Genomic DNA, 16,428 nt, shown 5'->3' on the forward strand with positions numbered 1-16,428 from the left:
CTCAGTGGTAGAATGGTAGTCTTGAGTAAAACCGCTCAGGGACAGCGCCCAGGTCCCGAGTTGAAGCCCCACAACAGACAATATAATGATAATAATTAATAATACTAAGTATTTATGTCAAGCCTTTAAAGGATGCAAAATTGATCATAGATACGGGTGTGGAGTGGGTGAGGAAATCCTTCAGTTAAACATGTTTTTCTGAGAGTGTCTGCATTTTCCTATGAGTTAAAATCCTTCAGTAAGTCCACTATGTTGCAGAGGGTGCTCTGGAGGCCACAGGAAACCGTGGAATAAACCTAAATTCTGTCTTATGGGACATGGTAAGGTCGGCCTCGGAAGGCGGGCCGACTCCTCCCTCCCGGCCATCCCCGCGCAGCACCTGTGTCACCCAGGTAACCGGCACACCTGGAGGACCTCGCAGACTAGTTTGGATGGAGGATAAGTCAAGCCGACGTCCTAGTTGATGACTTCTTCTGTTTTGTGTTTTTGATTTGGCGAATCAGGAATGCAAAGGAAGGCGACTGGGAATGAAACTGCATGCACTTTTTGACCCAGAGCCGAGAGCAGGGAGCGGCGGCAGCGGCCAGGACGCGCCCGTCCTGCAGGCGACGCTGCAGCGGGACCCGCGAGCGGGCGGGCGGGCTGAGCTCCGGCTCCAGCCACAAGGTGAAGCGGACGGACCACGTGACCCGAAGGGCGGGGGTAGGAGGACCGGGTCTGGCCAGGCATCTTCCTTTACTGTCAGGCGGGCGGAGCCGTGAACCAAACCAACGTCTTCGGAGCGGCTGGGGGCGGAGCCCACGAATGCGGGCTTAGAAGTCGGGAGCTCCGGCTTCCGCCGAGTTGGTTTTTCGGTTGTTGAGTCGCGGTGACTCGGTGGTCTGCGGTCGGGCTGAGCCGCGCGGTGCAATGGCGACCTTTGTGAGCGAGCTGGAGGCGGCCAAGAAGAACTTGAGCGAGGCCTTGGGGGACAACGTGAAACAGTGAGAGCCGCCGGGGCGCGGCCTCTAGGCCTGGGCGCCGGCGATCTGGCCCGGGGCGGCCACCACGCGCCGCGGGTTTCTCCCCACGGCTCCGAGGCCTGCGGAGCCTAGCGCCGGCCTCGGCGCCCCTGGGGTTCTGAAGCAGGGTGTGGCGGCCGCGGGGACCCACTGCGCCGGGGGGCGGGGAGACGCCCAGGAGACACCCCTGAACGTCCCCGGGGCACCCGGGAGGAGCGGGGTTCCCCATCCGAGGGGCTGCGGAGCAGGGGCGTCCGGCGCGGGGTGCGGACGCGTGGGGCGGCCGGACCGGGAGGGCTTCCTGGAGGCGGAGGTTTGGGGGAGCCGGGTCGCGCGGGAACTTTGACAGCGGCACGGGGAGGCAGACTGACCCTAGGTGAAATCCATCACCGAACCGCACCACAGTTACTACCTTGGCCAACACTTGAGTGTGCCAGCTGCCCCCACGACGCAGGCTCAAGGAGAATTCCCTTTGGCAGAGACCTAGCGAGTTTAAGCTGACTCCTCTAAAGCCGCTTGCGGGGATTGCGCCCACGCTCCGGATCGAAAGCCAGACGCCCGATCACCCCCACTCCTGATCAGGCTGGAGGCCAGGGCAGGGGACTCGGTAAAAGGCACTTCCAGATAATGGTGCCCCTGACTGATCCTCTGACATACACAGAAGAGCTGGAGAATTTAAAAATTAAAAAAAATATATATATATATCCTAATAGCTCTTTGCTTTGGTAGTATTGATGGCATTTAGTTTTTAAAATAACAGTTGCTAGCTGATTAACGAAGGCAGAGGAAGGGGCAGGATCAGAGCACTTAGTGATGCTAAATTCCCTCCCACCCCCTACAACACTTTCTTTTCATCCTTCTCCATGTTTATTGTTCCACTGGATTAGATTACTTAGATGAGATGATCTGGAGTCTTTCCCCTCATATAAGTTTGTCTCATCCTGTCAAGATCTTAACAAGTTTGATACAATAAATCAAAACGTCTATGAAGATTAGATTTATAATCTAATCTACTGATTGACCGATTTTTTTTCTATTTTTAGTAAACATTTGGTGACCTCCAAAATGCACTGTTCTACTTAGAGTTATATTTTAATATTCATGTTCATGGACAGGCTATTCTTGTGTAGTGAATTAAAAATTCTTAATTTTAACAAGCAGTTAAAACAGTTTTCATTCTCATTAGTTGTGATAGCTTTTTAATTTTGTAATGCTGGTAAAATTTACATTTCTATAAGCATAGTTGGACATTTGTCCTCTCACCAACTTACAAGTATTTGGAAGTACACTAAATCTGAAAGACAATGTATGTATGAATTCCTTTTTTTTTTTTTTTTTGTGGCAGTACTGGGCATGAGCTCAGGGCTTTGTACTTGTTTGACTTTTTTCCACTCATGGCTGGTACTCCACTACTTGTAGAGTATTACTCAGATCAGCTTTTTTGCTGGTTAATTGGAGATGGAATCTCTTGGACTTTGCTGCCTGGGCTTTGTACTGTGATCCTCAAATCTCAGCCTCACTAGTAGCTAATCAGCACCCACGTTAAGGTGACTTTAACCTGACTAGATGCAAGGATTCCTCCCCTTTTACCCCACCCCCCAGTTGACTTCAGGACTGCTGGAAATATATTTTGAAGTTACCATTTCCTATTCCCCTCCCCCTTTTCTTTTTCTGTATTGAAGTTTGGACTGAGCCTCCTACTTACTAAACAGATGCTCTACTACTTGAACCATGCCCCCAGTCCACTTTTGTTTTACTGTTTGAATAAAGTCTTGCATTTTTTTGCTTGCACTAACCTCTAATCTTGATCATTCTACTAAGGCTGAGTATGCAGGCCTGGACAACCATACCTAGTTTATTTGTTGAGATGGAGTCTCACTAACTTTTTGTCCCGCCTAGCCTCTTACTGTGTTCCTCTCAATCTCTGCTTCCAGAATAGATGGGATTATAGGTGTAAGTCACTATGTCTAGCTTCCTCTTTTCATTGTTAAAGGTCAATACTGACTACCTGACAGTCAAATGTGAATGCCCCAGCTAAACTGGGTGCATCTGTAGTGTGAATTCCCACTAGCAATGTAATCCAAGGAGCTCTTTCTGCTAAGAAGTAATCCAAGGAGATCTTTGTGCTAAGAAAAGTTAATGGTGTAGTATTATATTGTTCTACATTTGTATTTCTATTGTCTAGTTCCCCTTCTAGTCCTTAAAAAGTGCCTCATGGTTAAATAGTTTATTTTTTATTATCTTTAAGTAGTTGTAGAAAGAAGTTCCCATTCTACAAAACAGTATATGAATACAAAGTGTCTGACAACATTGTCACCCTGCTATTGGTTACATAGTTTGTAAATAGTTTTTATAGTGATATCCTTGATGAACAGTTTGCTTTGCTTTGTGCATCCTACCCATTGAAAGGCGATCCAGGGTGGTATGTAAAACATAAGATTATACCAAGAGCCTTATTCCCTGTGCTCATTGTCTTTTATGTCTGACTGAATTAGATTGGATGATCACGTGGCCTAATTTAAATTCTAAATTCTGTTGAAAGGTAACCACTTTCTAAGATTCTGAAATTTGTCTTCCACATATGCATTGGGGAGGGGACACATGACATAGTTCAGGCAATGTCACTGGGGACCATACCATTCCTTCCCTGGGAATTGGAACAAGTAAGGTGAAGAAGGGGGGAAGAGGCAAAATCAGTGGTTATTGATGTTATTTCTGCTCTTGCAGATACTGGGCTAATTTAAAGTTATGGTTCAAGCAGAAGATCAGCAAAGAAGAGTTTGACCTGGAAGCTCATAGACTGCTCACACAGGACAATGGTAACATACCAGACCGTGGAGTTACTTTACTGCTCCTAAGCCTTCCCGGATGTTCAGGAAATGAAAGTCTTTTCACTTTTTAGGAAACAAAATTTTGGTAGATAAGTGAATCTCAATATTGTAGATATTAAAATGAAGTGTGAAGAATGGCAGAGTAAGGGATAGTCAGTCTTAAAAAATAATCTAGTGGTTCTTTTCTGTTGGAAATTATATTTGACTTGTGACAACCTTCCATTTTCCAGTTCATTCTCACAATGATTTCCTGCTGGCCATTCTCACGCGATGTCAGATTTTAGTCTCTACACCAGGTGAGAAAGGGATGGGAAAGCTTCTTATATATGTTGCTTGGCAAAGCCAGGGAGCAGTAAGCTTTTGTTTCCTTCAACAGATGCATCTGGTTTGCAAATGAAATGTTCTTTGAACTGTTCATCAAAGAAAAATTCATTGGTTGTAAATTATTTAATTATTTCACAGATTTTTTTTCTTTTTTCTTTTTTTTGTCACTTGCGGGGCTTGAACTCTGGGCCTGGTGCTGCCTCTCAGCTCTTTTTTTGTTTTGTTTTGTTTTGGGTCCGGTCGTGGGGCCTGAACTCTGGGCCTGGGCGCTGTCCCTCAGCTCTTCAGCTCAAGGCTAGCGCTCTACCACTTAAGCCACAGCGCCACTTCCGGCTTTTTTCTTTTTGCTTATGTGGTACTGAGGAATCGAACTCAGGGCCTCAGGCATGCAAGGCAAGCACTCTACCACTGAGCTACCTTCCCAGCCCTGCCTCTCAGCTCTTTAGCTCAAGGTGAGCATGCTACCACTTGAGCCACAGTGCCACTTCCAGAATTTCTTTTTTTAAATACTAGTATCAAGGTTTGAATTCAGGGCCTTGAGCTTGCCTAGCTTAATTGCTCAGGCGACACTCTACCAATTGAGTTACAACTCCCACTCAGCTTTATGTTGGTTATTTTGGAGATGGAGTATCAGAGATTTCTCTACCAGGGCTATCTTTGAACACAATACTCTGGATCTCAGCCTTCTAAGTACAAGACTACAGGTGTAAGCCAATGGTGTTCAGCTCACAGAGTCCTTTGAAAGCGCATCTCCCTATACTTCTACTAACTTTTAGTGTTTACTTCCCTTCTGCTGCATTTTAGGATACTTAAGTGAGAAATGTTGAAGTGGTAGGACCTCAGGTTCAGAAAGTGAAGAGCAGGAAGAGAAGGGCTGGCATTAGGAGAATGTGTTTAGTAGACACTGGGGAGGAGTTGTATGGTGGGCAACTAAGGTAGGTGTTTTAAGGAGGTTTGAGCTTCAACATGCATGTTTGACAAGTTATTGATTGAGAGATTAGTGATACTAAACCTGTCACTTCCTCCACAAGAGTTACAGCTAGAAACACTGACTCTTAAAAAGTTCTTGGTGTGGGAATGGTAGTTTTGTGTGGTAGGAGGAAGATTGAGTTACAATATACCTCATTTAACCATCCTACGGTAATTAGGTAAAAATAAGTAATACATTGTAAACTTCTCTTATGACAAAAACTGTCCTAGACTTTACTAAGAACTGAGCTTCATGGATATCTCCTGCCTTGGTAGATTAAGTTGATTTATTTTTAGTGCATAGGTGATTTCTCTTGAACCAAAAAGCAATCAAGAAATGGCTTGTGGTTGGGTGAGGTGGCTCATATCAGTGGGTAGGAGAGTCACTGTGAGTCTGGCAAAAAATAACTATCTAAAAAATAAATAGGGGCTGGGAAGGTGGCTCAGTGGTAGAGCGCTTGCCTTGCATGCCTGAGGTCCTGCGTTCGATTCCTCAGCACCACATAAGCAAAAAGAAAAAAGCCGGAAGTGGCGCTGTGGCTCAAGTGGTAGAGCGTTAGCCTTGAGCCGAAGAGCTGAGGGACAGCGCCCAGGCCCAGAGTTCAGGCCCCACGATCGGACCCCCCAAAAATAAATAAATAAATAAATAAATAAAGCAGGAAAGGGCTGTGTATGGCTTGAGTGGTAGAGCACCTGTCTAGCAAGCACAGGGCCCTGGTTCAAACTCTAGTACTGCTGGGGTTTTACTTTTAAAACCGTAACGAATGCCAAATAGATATGAAGTGCCATTAGTAAGTTCAGGTAACTGACTTAATCAAATAAAAACCTTGATGTTCTTGTGTTAGTATTATTGTCTACTTAAAAATGAATGAATTCAAACATCCCATTTGAATCCTGAGAATTAATCCTCTGTTCAAAACTCCACATTTATTTCCTCAAAATGAAACAAAGCAAAATTTACTTTATACTTAACAGTTGTATTGGCTGTTTTTCTAGGCAAGGCTGGGAAAAAGATTTTTATATTATTATTTATTGAGCACAGCACACCATATACCCTATGTGTATTGTTTTTAATCCTTAAGCAACTCCACAGATGATGTTAGCCTCTTCAGACAGAGAAGATGACTGTCTCCCTCCAAGACTAAACTGAGGCCTTACCTACCTAAGAGGAAGTGTTGGCTCAAAAACTGTATCTTCAGTGCTGTGAAAAAGTATCCTCCCCCCTTTTTGGGGGGAGATCACCCTCTTTTGTCGGGGGTCCTCACCCTTACTTTTAGCAAGGTCTTAGAGGAGATAATAGATGTGTTTGGTTCACCACCATGGACTAGAAGATTCTTTTGTAGCTTTTTTTTTTTTTTCCAGGGCTAAGGACCGAACTTAGGGCCTTGTGCGTGCCAGGCGGGCGCCCTTCCACTGGGCTAAACCCCCAGCCCCTGGACTAGAAGATTCTATTCTGATTTTATAATGCTACTACTGATAAATATTAATTAAAAGATGAGAAAACTGTTTTCCTAAAATAATTTTGGTTAGAGCTAGGAAGAAAAATTTGACTTAAGAGTTTGTTTAGAAAAATATAGTATGAAGAGAAGATCTAGGTTTGAGCATTTGTTATTTATTTTTCTTATTAGAGAATTCCATACTTTCTAGCACCAAATGAAAACAAATGTGACCGTTGTCCATTGTCATCATTATATTCACTTACGCATATTATTTTTCTGTCTCATAGAGGGTGCTGGGTCTTTGCCCTGGACAGGGGGTTCTGCAGCGAAACCTGGAAAACCCAAGGGCAAGAAAAAGCTTTCTTCTGTTCGTCAGAAATTTGATGTAAGTGATTTCCCTGGTAGGTCTTGGTAGCCATAGCTTTAAGTTCTAGTGTTATGAACCAACTTTACCTTTGAAATGAATGTTAAAATACTGGCAGTAGAGCTGAAAAAAAAAGGATATGATTTAACACAAAAGGGTCTCAAAGATTGTGAGTCTGCATGTTCAATTCTCGTTCATGATTGCTTAAATACTACTATGTAATCAGTAGAACCTATAGTTTTTTTTCATTGATTCAAAGTGTGCCTATGTTCTTTTCTCTCTTCACATTTTTTGTTGAATGAGTAATGTTTTTCAGAGGGAAGACATCAGTTCCCAGTGTTAACAGCTAGGAGGCTCCTGTTGGTGCCCAGCTGAGTCCTGGTCCTTTCATGATCAGCACAGATGTCAGAAAGCATTTGGCTCTAAAACTATTAAACACTTTAGATTAGCAAGATTTTTGTTGTTTCTTTATTAGAAAATTTCTAAAAATAATCCTTTGTAGATTTTACTGGGAATTGATAGTTTTATATTATTAATAGCAACATATATTTATTTCTTTCCACCTCTGGCCTATGGCTTACATTAGTAATATTGCTCAATCTGGAGGACCTCAGTATCTCCAAAAAGGCACAGATGGCTTAAAAAGCTGTGTTCAATATAAAACATAGCTTTATACTTGGAAAAAGGGAAAAAATAACTTCAGTATTATTATTTTTATGCTGGTCATGGGGCTTGTAGTCAGGTCCTGGGTGCTGTCTTTGAGCTTTTTTGCTCAAGGCTAGCACTGCACCACGTGGAGGCAGAGCTCTGCTTTTGGTTTTTTGGTAGTTTATTGGAGATAAGAGTCTCATGGACTTTCCAGCCTGTTTTAGCTTTGAACTGTGATCCTCAGATCTTAGCCTCCTGAGTAGTTAAGATTATAGGCATGATTACTGGCGCCTGGCTCAGTATTGTTTTATAATACAAATTTTAAATAGGGACAAACTTTCCTATACAACCTTTTATATTATGCCAGGAGCATATTTCACATCTCCCAGTGATGACTGAGGATAAGTGGGCTATCAAGTCCAGAGGAAGCCTGAAATTTTTATGCATGAGGACAGGTTGAAGAAAATAGTTTTAGTTAGTGTGGCCATCTCTTAGATTCTGTGTTGGCCACTGTAAGTAGTAAATAACAGTAACTGAATAGCTCTGTCTTACAGTATTACCTTAGGGTATTGCCTGCTAAAGCTGTCATATTGATAAAGCACTAGTTATATGTCTACTATAATTTTGTAACCTACTTTCTCACAGTAAAGCTTCTGCCTTTTTGAATACAGTTCTTCATCTCCTTCCTAACTGCTATTTTTTTAGCACAGGCCCCACCAACATCTTGTGATCAGCATGGTATTAATGCATAGAATAAACTGCTGTGCACACAGCCATCATTCTTAATTTATGTCTTTATTATTACCATAAAATGTGGGGCTTGAACTCTGGGCTTGGGTGCTGTCCCTGAGCTCTTTTGCTCAAAGCTAGCCCTCTACCTCGTTGAGCCACAGTGCCACTTCCAGTTTGGGACTTTCCTGCCTGGGCTGGCTTTGGACCACAATTGGTAGATCTCAGCATCCTGAGTGGCTATGATTATAGGTGTGAGCCATCAGTGTCTGACAAATACAATTTTTAATTTTTTTTTTTTGCTCCTATGATACAGTTTCCATGGCTTCCATTTGCCTGGTCTCAATGTAATACTTGGTTTGTTTTTGTTTTTGGTTGAATCTTATTATTTGCTGGCATAAGAACTAATCTTGAAGTATTGTTCCTCATAGCATAGATTCCAGCCCCAGAACCCCCTCTCTGGAGCTCAGCAGTTCGTGGCCAAGGATCCCCAGGATGATGACGACTTGAAGCTTTGTTCACACACGATGATGCTGCCCACTCGAGGCCAGCTGGAAGGCAGGATGATCGTGACTGCGTACGAGCACGGGCTGGACAATGTCACCGAGGAGGCTGTTTCTGCTGTAGTCTATGCTGTAGAGGTTGGTTTGCTGTTGGCAGAAATAACTTCACAAATTACATTTGTCTAGTTAATGTGCAATGTTAAAGGGTTGATATTGCCAGAAAAGAACCAAAATGTCACCTTTGTTTCATAGAACTGTCATCATTGAGGTTGTTTTCTTCACAATCCAAAGAATTACCTTAGTTAATAAACTCATCTTTTTCACAAAGGTTGCTTGTGGCCTACCACTTCGGCTTGATCTGGTGTTCAATTTGTTGGCAAAGGAGTAATTTTTAAGGAATTAGAAATGACAGCAGAAGTCCCAATAACTCAAGTTACTTTTTGCTGTGGAACAGTGTTTAGAGAGTGTTAGTCTTGGCAGCTGAACATTAGGATTTTCATTCAGCACACTATTTCATTCATTTAGTTATGTGATAAGATGTTACAAGATGGGGCTGGGAAGGTGGCTCAGTGGTAGAGCGCTTGCCTTGCATGCTCAAGGCCCTGGGTTCGATTCCTCAGCACCACATAAGCAAAAAGAAAAAAGCTGGAAGTGGCGCTGTGGCTCAAGTGGTAGAGCACTAGCCTTGAGCTGAAGAGCTGAGGGACAGTGCCTAGGCCCAGAGTTCAGGCCCCATGACCGGACCCAAAAAAAAAAAAAAAAAAAAAGATGTTACAAGATGGTACTCAGTTAACATGCATAATTCCATTCATTTCTTTGGGCCTCATTTTCTCATCTATATGTCATAGATAATAATAGCTATCTTACAGAATTAGAAGAATTAAATGAATTCTGCATGCAAACGGTATTAGATTGCTCAAAGATGTCTTTATAGAAGATGGTCTGATTGGTATAATTGAAATGCACAACCTAATCTTGGCTCCCTGGTTAGTGATATGGTGGGACTAATGTATCTATTTTCAAACAATGTCTCATGTACATTGCTAATTGCTGATTGTGTTTGTTTGAGTGTTCATGTGTATCTATTTCCTATGTGTCAAGTTTATATGACTTGAGAATGCAAAGGTTCTTGATCGCCAGTTTTTTCAAACAAAATTTTAAGATAGTTTGCGTTTTAAAACGAATTCTAAAATAAGCTTTAAAAAGCTTTCATGTACATATAAAGAGCCACTTTTAAAGAGAGCTGAATAAAAACCAGTGTGGCAGGGTGCTGGTGGCTCATGCCTGTAATCCTAGCTACTCAGGAGGCTGAGATCTGAGGATCATGGTTCAAAACCAGCCCAGGCAGAAAAGTCCATGAGACTTATCTCCAATTAACCACCAGAAAACCAGAAGTGGTGGTGTAGCTCTCAAGTGGTAGAGCGCTAGCCTTGAGTTATAGAGCTCAGGGATAGCACCCAGGCCCAGAGTTCAAGCCCCACAACTGACAACAAAAACAAAAAAACAACAAACAAAAAACCCCAATTGTATTATTCTCTTTCCCACGCCCTCCTCTGAATTGGTACTAACCTGCTGGCCTGCCCAGGTTTCCTAAATGCTGTGAACACTTTTTGGCCAATGTATATCTTATAGTATGCTTTCAAGGAAAGATTGTGCTACTTTTGTTTTCACAGAATCACCTCAAAGATATACTGACTTCAGTTGTGTCAAGAAGGAAAGCTTATCGAATACGGGATGGCCATTTCAAATATGCTTTTGGTAGTAATGTGACCCCACAGCCATACCTGAAGAACAGTGTGGTTGCATACAACAACCTAATAGAAAGGTAAATGGCTTCTTGTCCTTTTGCTTCCCTCCTTTGCTAGTTGGTTACACTTATCTTATACTAAACCGCTGATAAGTAATCAATTAAAGGACAGCAAAACAATTTTATGTTCCCTGCGTCCCTGTGTGCTATTCAGTGAATTATTTTGGCCCTTTTTTGTGTGTGTTTGGCAATACTCAAGTTTGAACTCGGGACTTCACACTTGCTAAATCAGGGATCTGTTGCTAAGCCATACTTCCAGCCCTTTTCTTTGAGCTTACTATTATTATTGTTATTGTTATTATTATTATTTGGTGCTAGTCTTGGGGCTTGAACTCAGAGCCTGTGTGTTGTCCCTGTGCCTTTTTGCTCAAGGTTAGTGCTCTACCACTTGAGCCATAGCTCCAGTTTCAGCTGCTTTGATGATTAATTGGAGGTAAGAGTTTCATTGACTTTCCTGCCTGGGCTGGCTTTGAACAGTGATCCTCAGATCTCAGCCTCTCTGAGTAGCTAGTATTAAAGGTATGAGCCTCTGGTGCCTGGCTGAGCTTGCTATTTTTGAGATAGAGTCTTGCTTCCTGCCGAAGTGTATGCCTGGAATATGATCTTCCTATTTTAGCCTTCCTGTTGTAGCTGGGATGACGCTGTGTGCTGCTGCCATGCCCAAATTCTGTTAAGATAGTGCTGGGGAACTTTTTGGTCCAGGCTGGCTTCAAACTGTGATCCTCCTGTTCTCAGCCTCCTGAAAGGGTGGTTGGCTTTTTTTTTTAACATCAGAATAGAAGGTTTCATGTGGGTTTAATGCAGTTGCCTCCATCCTTTTCTGATGTAGAATGGTTACTGTTTGGGGCAGTTCATCCTGATGTCAGCATCTGTCTAGGAAGGAAGTAGTTCTGCTCTCAGCCAGAAGCTGGGCCTTTGATAGCCAGGTCAGGGCTGAGGATGACTTCATGATGGTGGTAGGAAGAAGATTGATGGGGTTTTCTCTAAGTCCTCATCTGAGTCCTGTAGTTCAAGGAAGCAGCCTATGCTCTTAGCACCATCTTGGGCTGATGTGGTCTCTTGGCTCATTTTCGGTTTCCTACATCTTTATTCCATGGAGGCTTCCCAGAACCTCTCTTAAGTCCTAAATCATTCCTTTATGAGATGGCCTAGAGTACCTTCACCTCTTTGCTGTCTTTCTTGTTCTTGCACCTACCTATCTCCCTCATCTTTCCCACCTTCCTAAATTGAAATGTGAATCTTAAGCCTTTGGGAAAGAAATAAGCAATAATACTATTTTCCTCGTTAGTGAATTGAGTGAATCTCCTTCAAGTGCTGTATGTTTCCTATCTGGTTTTCTAGCTAGTTATAAAGAAGGGAGGTAAAGAAATGACAGAGAGATAGAAGTTTAGAAGAAAGATAAGATTGGGAAAGTTGTCAAGAGTGATGTGAGGAGAGCAGGAAAAGCAGGCAGCTGGGGCTGGAGCGGGAGAGCAATTGTGGATGGCATGTGGATAAGGTTGTACCAGTGTCATCTTCAAGACCACAGGGACTGCTACCAGAGTCATGAGCCTATTTCCATCTGTGCTACCTTCAATTGTGCTCCCTGTTCAGGTTGCCATTTGTAATCATTTCCTGTCTGAATCTCATGCTGGGCTGTCCATTTACAGTTGTTTTCATGTCATTCTAACTGTAGAGAAAAGCCAGAAAGGTGGCTCCTTGTTATAAGGTGATGGAGCCCTGTCTGGTCTGGCCAGGCTCTAGAACTTTACTTCCCTCCTGTTGGCCAATCCCTGACAGGGCTCTGGCCTCCATCTACTGCTTGTTACTCTAAAAACAGGGCTACTTTTGTCCAATGTGTCAAACCAATTCTTGTTGCTGCCTCACTCTTGTTTCACTGTTCTTGAGAAGTATGCAGGCCACCGTGACTGTACTATGATGAAGAAACCACCTCTGACATCTCAGCTTATGTTTTTTTGAAAAATACTGAGATCTGGGTTGATTTACTCCATCCCCTATTTCCCCTTTGCCTGTTACTGCTTCTCTGCTTTTGTGCTAACTCTCCCTTCTGTTTATTTTTGAGCTTGTTCACTCCAGTACTATCTGGAGTGAACAGCCCTTAAAAGTCCAAATTATAGGCTATTCATGTATACATTGATTGAATTTCTAATTCATTTAAAGCTATTTAAATAAGATGTATTCTAACAAGCCACACTATTCTAGTTGCTCAGTTGTCTCCATTGCAGATGCTGGGAAAATTAATAAATTAATTAGTTTATTTATTTATTCAGCCCTTCAGCCTTTTCTGCTCCCTATGCTGGCCAGAATCCAGCTTCCCACCCACCATCTGATGATGCTGAACAGCAGGCTGCCCTCCTGCTGGCCTGCTCAGGGGATACTCTACCTGCATCTTTGCCTCCTGTGAACATGTATGATCTTTTTGAAGCTCTGCAGGTAACTGTTAGCTCCTTAATACTTACCCAGTCTTTCTTCTGGACAGGTTAAATATTCCTCAACTCAGTCAAGATATTTACTAGTTTTCCTACTTTTTAACTTGGTTTTTAATCAGTTAAGCATTAAAAAAATCATCTTTAAGTAGTTGTACAAGTGTTTCAGTTCAACATGTTGGTTCATGTGTACACTGCATGGGCTTTTACTGTTTTACAGTAAAAGCATGGGCTTTTACTGTTTTGGGGTGGTACTGGGGTCTCAATTTAGAGCATTGTGCTTGCTAAGCAGGTGTTTTGCATCTTTGCTTGGGCTGACCTTGATCCTTCTATTTATGCCTCCTTTTAAGCTGGGATGATGGACATGTGGCACCACAATCAGTTTATTGGTTGGAATGGGCTCTTGCTAACTTCTCCCCTGCTGGGCTGGCCTTAAACTGTGAGCCTCCTAATCTGTTTTTCAAATAGCTGGTATTACAGACATACTACACTATTTCTAGTCTGTTTTTTCACTTTTTTTTTTTTTTTTTTAACCATTAATAAAGCCATCAATGCTAGCCTCATTTTAAAATCCTGAGCCCAGAAATCCCTTCTAATTTGGCACCCTTATCCCCTACCTCTCCAATTAAAAAGGGGAAAACAATCTTGTTTTTCCTCACTTGTGTTTCCGAACTTCTCTATTGTCTTATCTGATTTGAGATTCATTAGGTTCTGATTTAGAGTTTATAGGTTGTGTCTGTCATGAATATTTTGCTGATTTCTAAATTACAGGTGCACAGGGAAGTCATTCCTACACATACTGTGTATGCTCTTAACATCGAAAGAATCATCATGAAACTCTGGCACCCAAATCATGAAGAGCTTCAGCAGGACAAAGTCCACCGACAGCGTTTGGCTGCCAAGGAGGGGCTTTTACTCTGCTAAAGTAGGATTTGAGAATGTGGGGGATCATCATTACTGATAATGGAATGCTTTTTTGGGTCCACATTTCAAGGCTGAAGTGTATAGTGTATATATAACTTTTCCTATGGAAATGTTACATTGAGTACATTTTGTGTTGCTACTGTGAAGCCGTTAGTTATAAATTTGACTGATAATGAACTATATGTCTGTCTTTATCTTCCCAACTGTGGAAACAGGCATTGATGAATTCTGTGCCCGGGATAGGGATGTTTAGGCAGCTAAAGCTTAGTGTTTCTGGTTTGCATGTAAGATAGCTGACAGAAGAAAAAAGCTCTTACAACTTGGTCTCTGTGACTACCACAGCATTTGTGTCTTCACTGATTTAATATATTCTCTATGTGGCAAGTCCAAAAGTGCTGCCTCTTCTAATCTGTATTGTCACATTTGGATGGGATAACCTGTACAGTGTTAAAATCAGACACTTCCTTTAATGACCAGTAAATAGGTCAATTCGTCCCTGAACAATTTATCATTATAACTCCATAGAACGTGTGACTTGATAATCCTGTACCATTACACAAAAAACAGTGGTTTCTTTGCATTTACAACAACAAAAACCCAGAATTCTTGGACTGTAATTACCTTATTCTTTTCCCTCTAGCTCACGATACATTTTTTAGCATTAATATATGCAGAGACTCAGGTTCACTATTTAAATTCCTATAGGATGTTTTGAGAAATCTTACAAATTTGATTTATGCCTAGTAGTTCTCCTGTTCCCATGGAATATCTGTTTCAACCCTTCCAGGTGATGACATGAAAATGATTTACTTTTGGCAGTATTACTCATGACCAACTTGTTTTCAAGATAGGTAGCTTTCCATTTGAGAAAAACATGTTGATATAGATGGGTCTATGTAGGTTGAAGTAGTGAATAGATTTATAAGTGTATATGTGGTTTATGTATTTGGATCTGTGTATTTGACTTTGTATTTTGAATGTGATAAATAAAACATTTTAGGAGAAAACTTTTCTGTTGTAATTTTGTAAATATAGATGGGATACTACCTCCTAAAGAAGACTTGTTTTATGAAATCTAAGAATGTAGTAGATGAGAAAGATCTCAAAAGAAGGTTTCCTGGTGTGGTATGCCATTTCTTGCCTTTCTGATGTGTAAGTTAGACTAAAGAGAAAACAAAACAAACAAAAAAACATGCCAGGTGCTGGTGGCTCATGCCTGGAATCCTAGCTACTCAGGAGGCTGTGAGTTGAGAGGATCGCGGCTCAAAGCCAGCCTGGGCATGAAAGTCCATGAGACTCTTATCTCCAGTTAACCACCAGAAAACTGGAAGTGGTGCTATGGCTCAAGTGGTAGAGCACTTGCCTTGAGCTGAAGAGCTGAGGGACAGTACCCAGGCCGAGTTCAAGCCCCATGACTGACCAAAAATCAATAACAACAAAAAAGCGCAAAATAAACTCCATCATCAGTTGTTGGCACAAGCCCTTTGAAGTGTTTGGTGAGAACCTTTAGGGCTTGGGATAATTTTGACCGATGTCCACACAAATGTAGTTTTGTTTTGTACGGCCATGTACCTGGGCCTTTGCTTCCCAGGACTGTATTGTGATCATGGAGAGGCAGGCAGGAGCCTCAACCTGTCTTTGCCCTCTGCATGGCAGGTTCCACAATGGGAATCTTGTCCAGCATAGCATAAATTCCAAGTTAGGCAATCCCTCTCTACTCTAGGCCCTAGCCTAGTCGCCCCTCTGGTGGCACACAATGACAGATGACTCCCTTTGTCTCACCTGTTTCAGGTCTGCATCTTTAAAAGGCCTGTTCTCCAGTCCACTTGTCAAGAAATCAGTTTTGAATGTGGGAAGACGGGGTTGAGGACAAGGTAGGGAAGCAGAAAGAGTAATGATCTTGAAGAGATAGCCTGAGACTTGAACTTCATTCCGACAAAAGCTGGCTTCATCTGTGACACTGTCAGAGTGAGATATTGTGTGCAGCCCCTTCTACAATTAAGAAGTCATGAGTATTTGTTGCCAACCATCATTTAGAAAAACATTTGAATGAAAAACAAAGCTGTTAAAAACCAGGTATTTCAGAGTTACTCCAAGTGATTTATCCTGCAGGTTCCCAGTCATTGCTTTTTAGCCACAAGTGTATCTGTGCAAACACATTTGTGTAGGCCTGCTGCCTTTACCTTATTGTCTACAGTGAGCAGCCACCCAAAGTTCCTGTAATATTTTCCATTGCCTGAAGTCACTGGGATGTCCTAACGTTTCACTCTTTGCACAACAAAATGCCAACAGACTGCTTTGGCATTTAAGGTAATGTTTACAAAGGAAAAATCCGATCTCTAAATTGTTCTTGGAGTAGACTACTACTTAGAGTCTATAGGCATGGTAAATTGTCAGGGCTAATTCTAACAACATGTGGATTTGATGCTTTTAAAAACACTTGTGAAAAGAGGATACTAAGTT

General features: G+C 42.2%; 1 protein-coding gene across 1 annotated transcript; it reads left to right on the top strand.

The window, feature by feature from the left end:
• Positions 1–787: 787 nt before the first annotated feature.
• Positions 788–14,961, top strand: Tada1 (transcriptional adaptor 1). Its single transcript, XM_070034180.1, has 8 exons — positions 788–983; positions 3,729–3,820; positions 4,063–4,128; positions 6,852–6,949; positions 8,737–8,946; positions 10,482–10,633; positions 12,886–13,048; positions 13,813–14,961. Exons 1-8 carry the CDS (start codon positions 910–912, stop codon positions 13,963–13,965), a joined length of 1,008 nt encoding a protein of 335 aa, XP_069890281.1. The 5' UTR covers positions 788–909; the 3' UTR covers positions 13,966–14,961.
• Positions 14,962–16,428: the final 1,467 nt, after the last annotated feature.

This window comes from Dipodomys merriami, unplaced genomic scaffold (assembly GCF_024711535.1).
Source record: "Dipodomys merriami isolate MVZ:Mamm:240054 unplaced genomic scaffold, mDipMer1.0.p SCAF_24, whole genome shotgun sequence".
NCBI classification, from domain to species: domain Eukaryota; kingdom Metazoa; phylum Chordata; class Mammalia; order Rodentia; family Heteromyidae; genus Dipodomys; species Dipodomys merriami.

Bases quoted from the DNA above. Each gene is read 5' to 3' on its own strand.
- Tada1 (XM_070034180.1), top strand. From the start codon at position 910: ATGGCGACCTTTGTGAGCGAGCTGGAGGCGGCCAAGAAGAACTTGAGC. The intron at 4,129-6,851 runs GTGAGAAAGGGA...TCTGTCTCATAG, and splicing joins GATTTTAGTCTCTACACCAG to AGGGTGCTGGGTCTTTGCCC. The intron at 13,049-13,812 runs GTAACTGTTAGC...TCTAAATTACAG, and splicing joins ATCTTTTTGAAGCTCTGCAG to GTGCACAGGGAAGTCATTCC.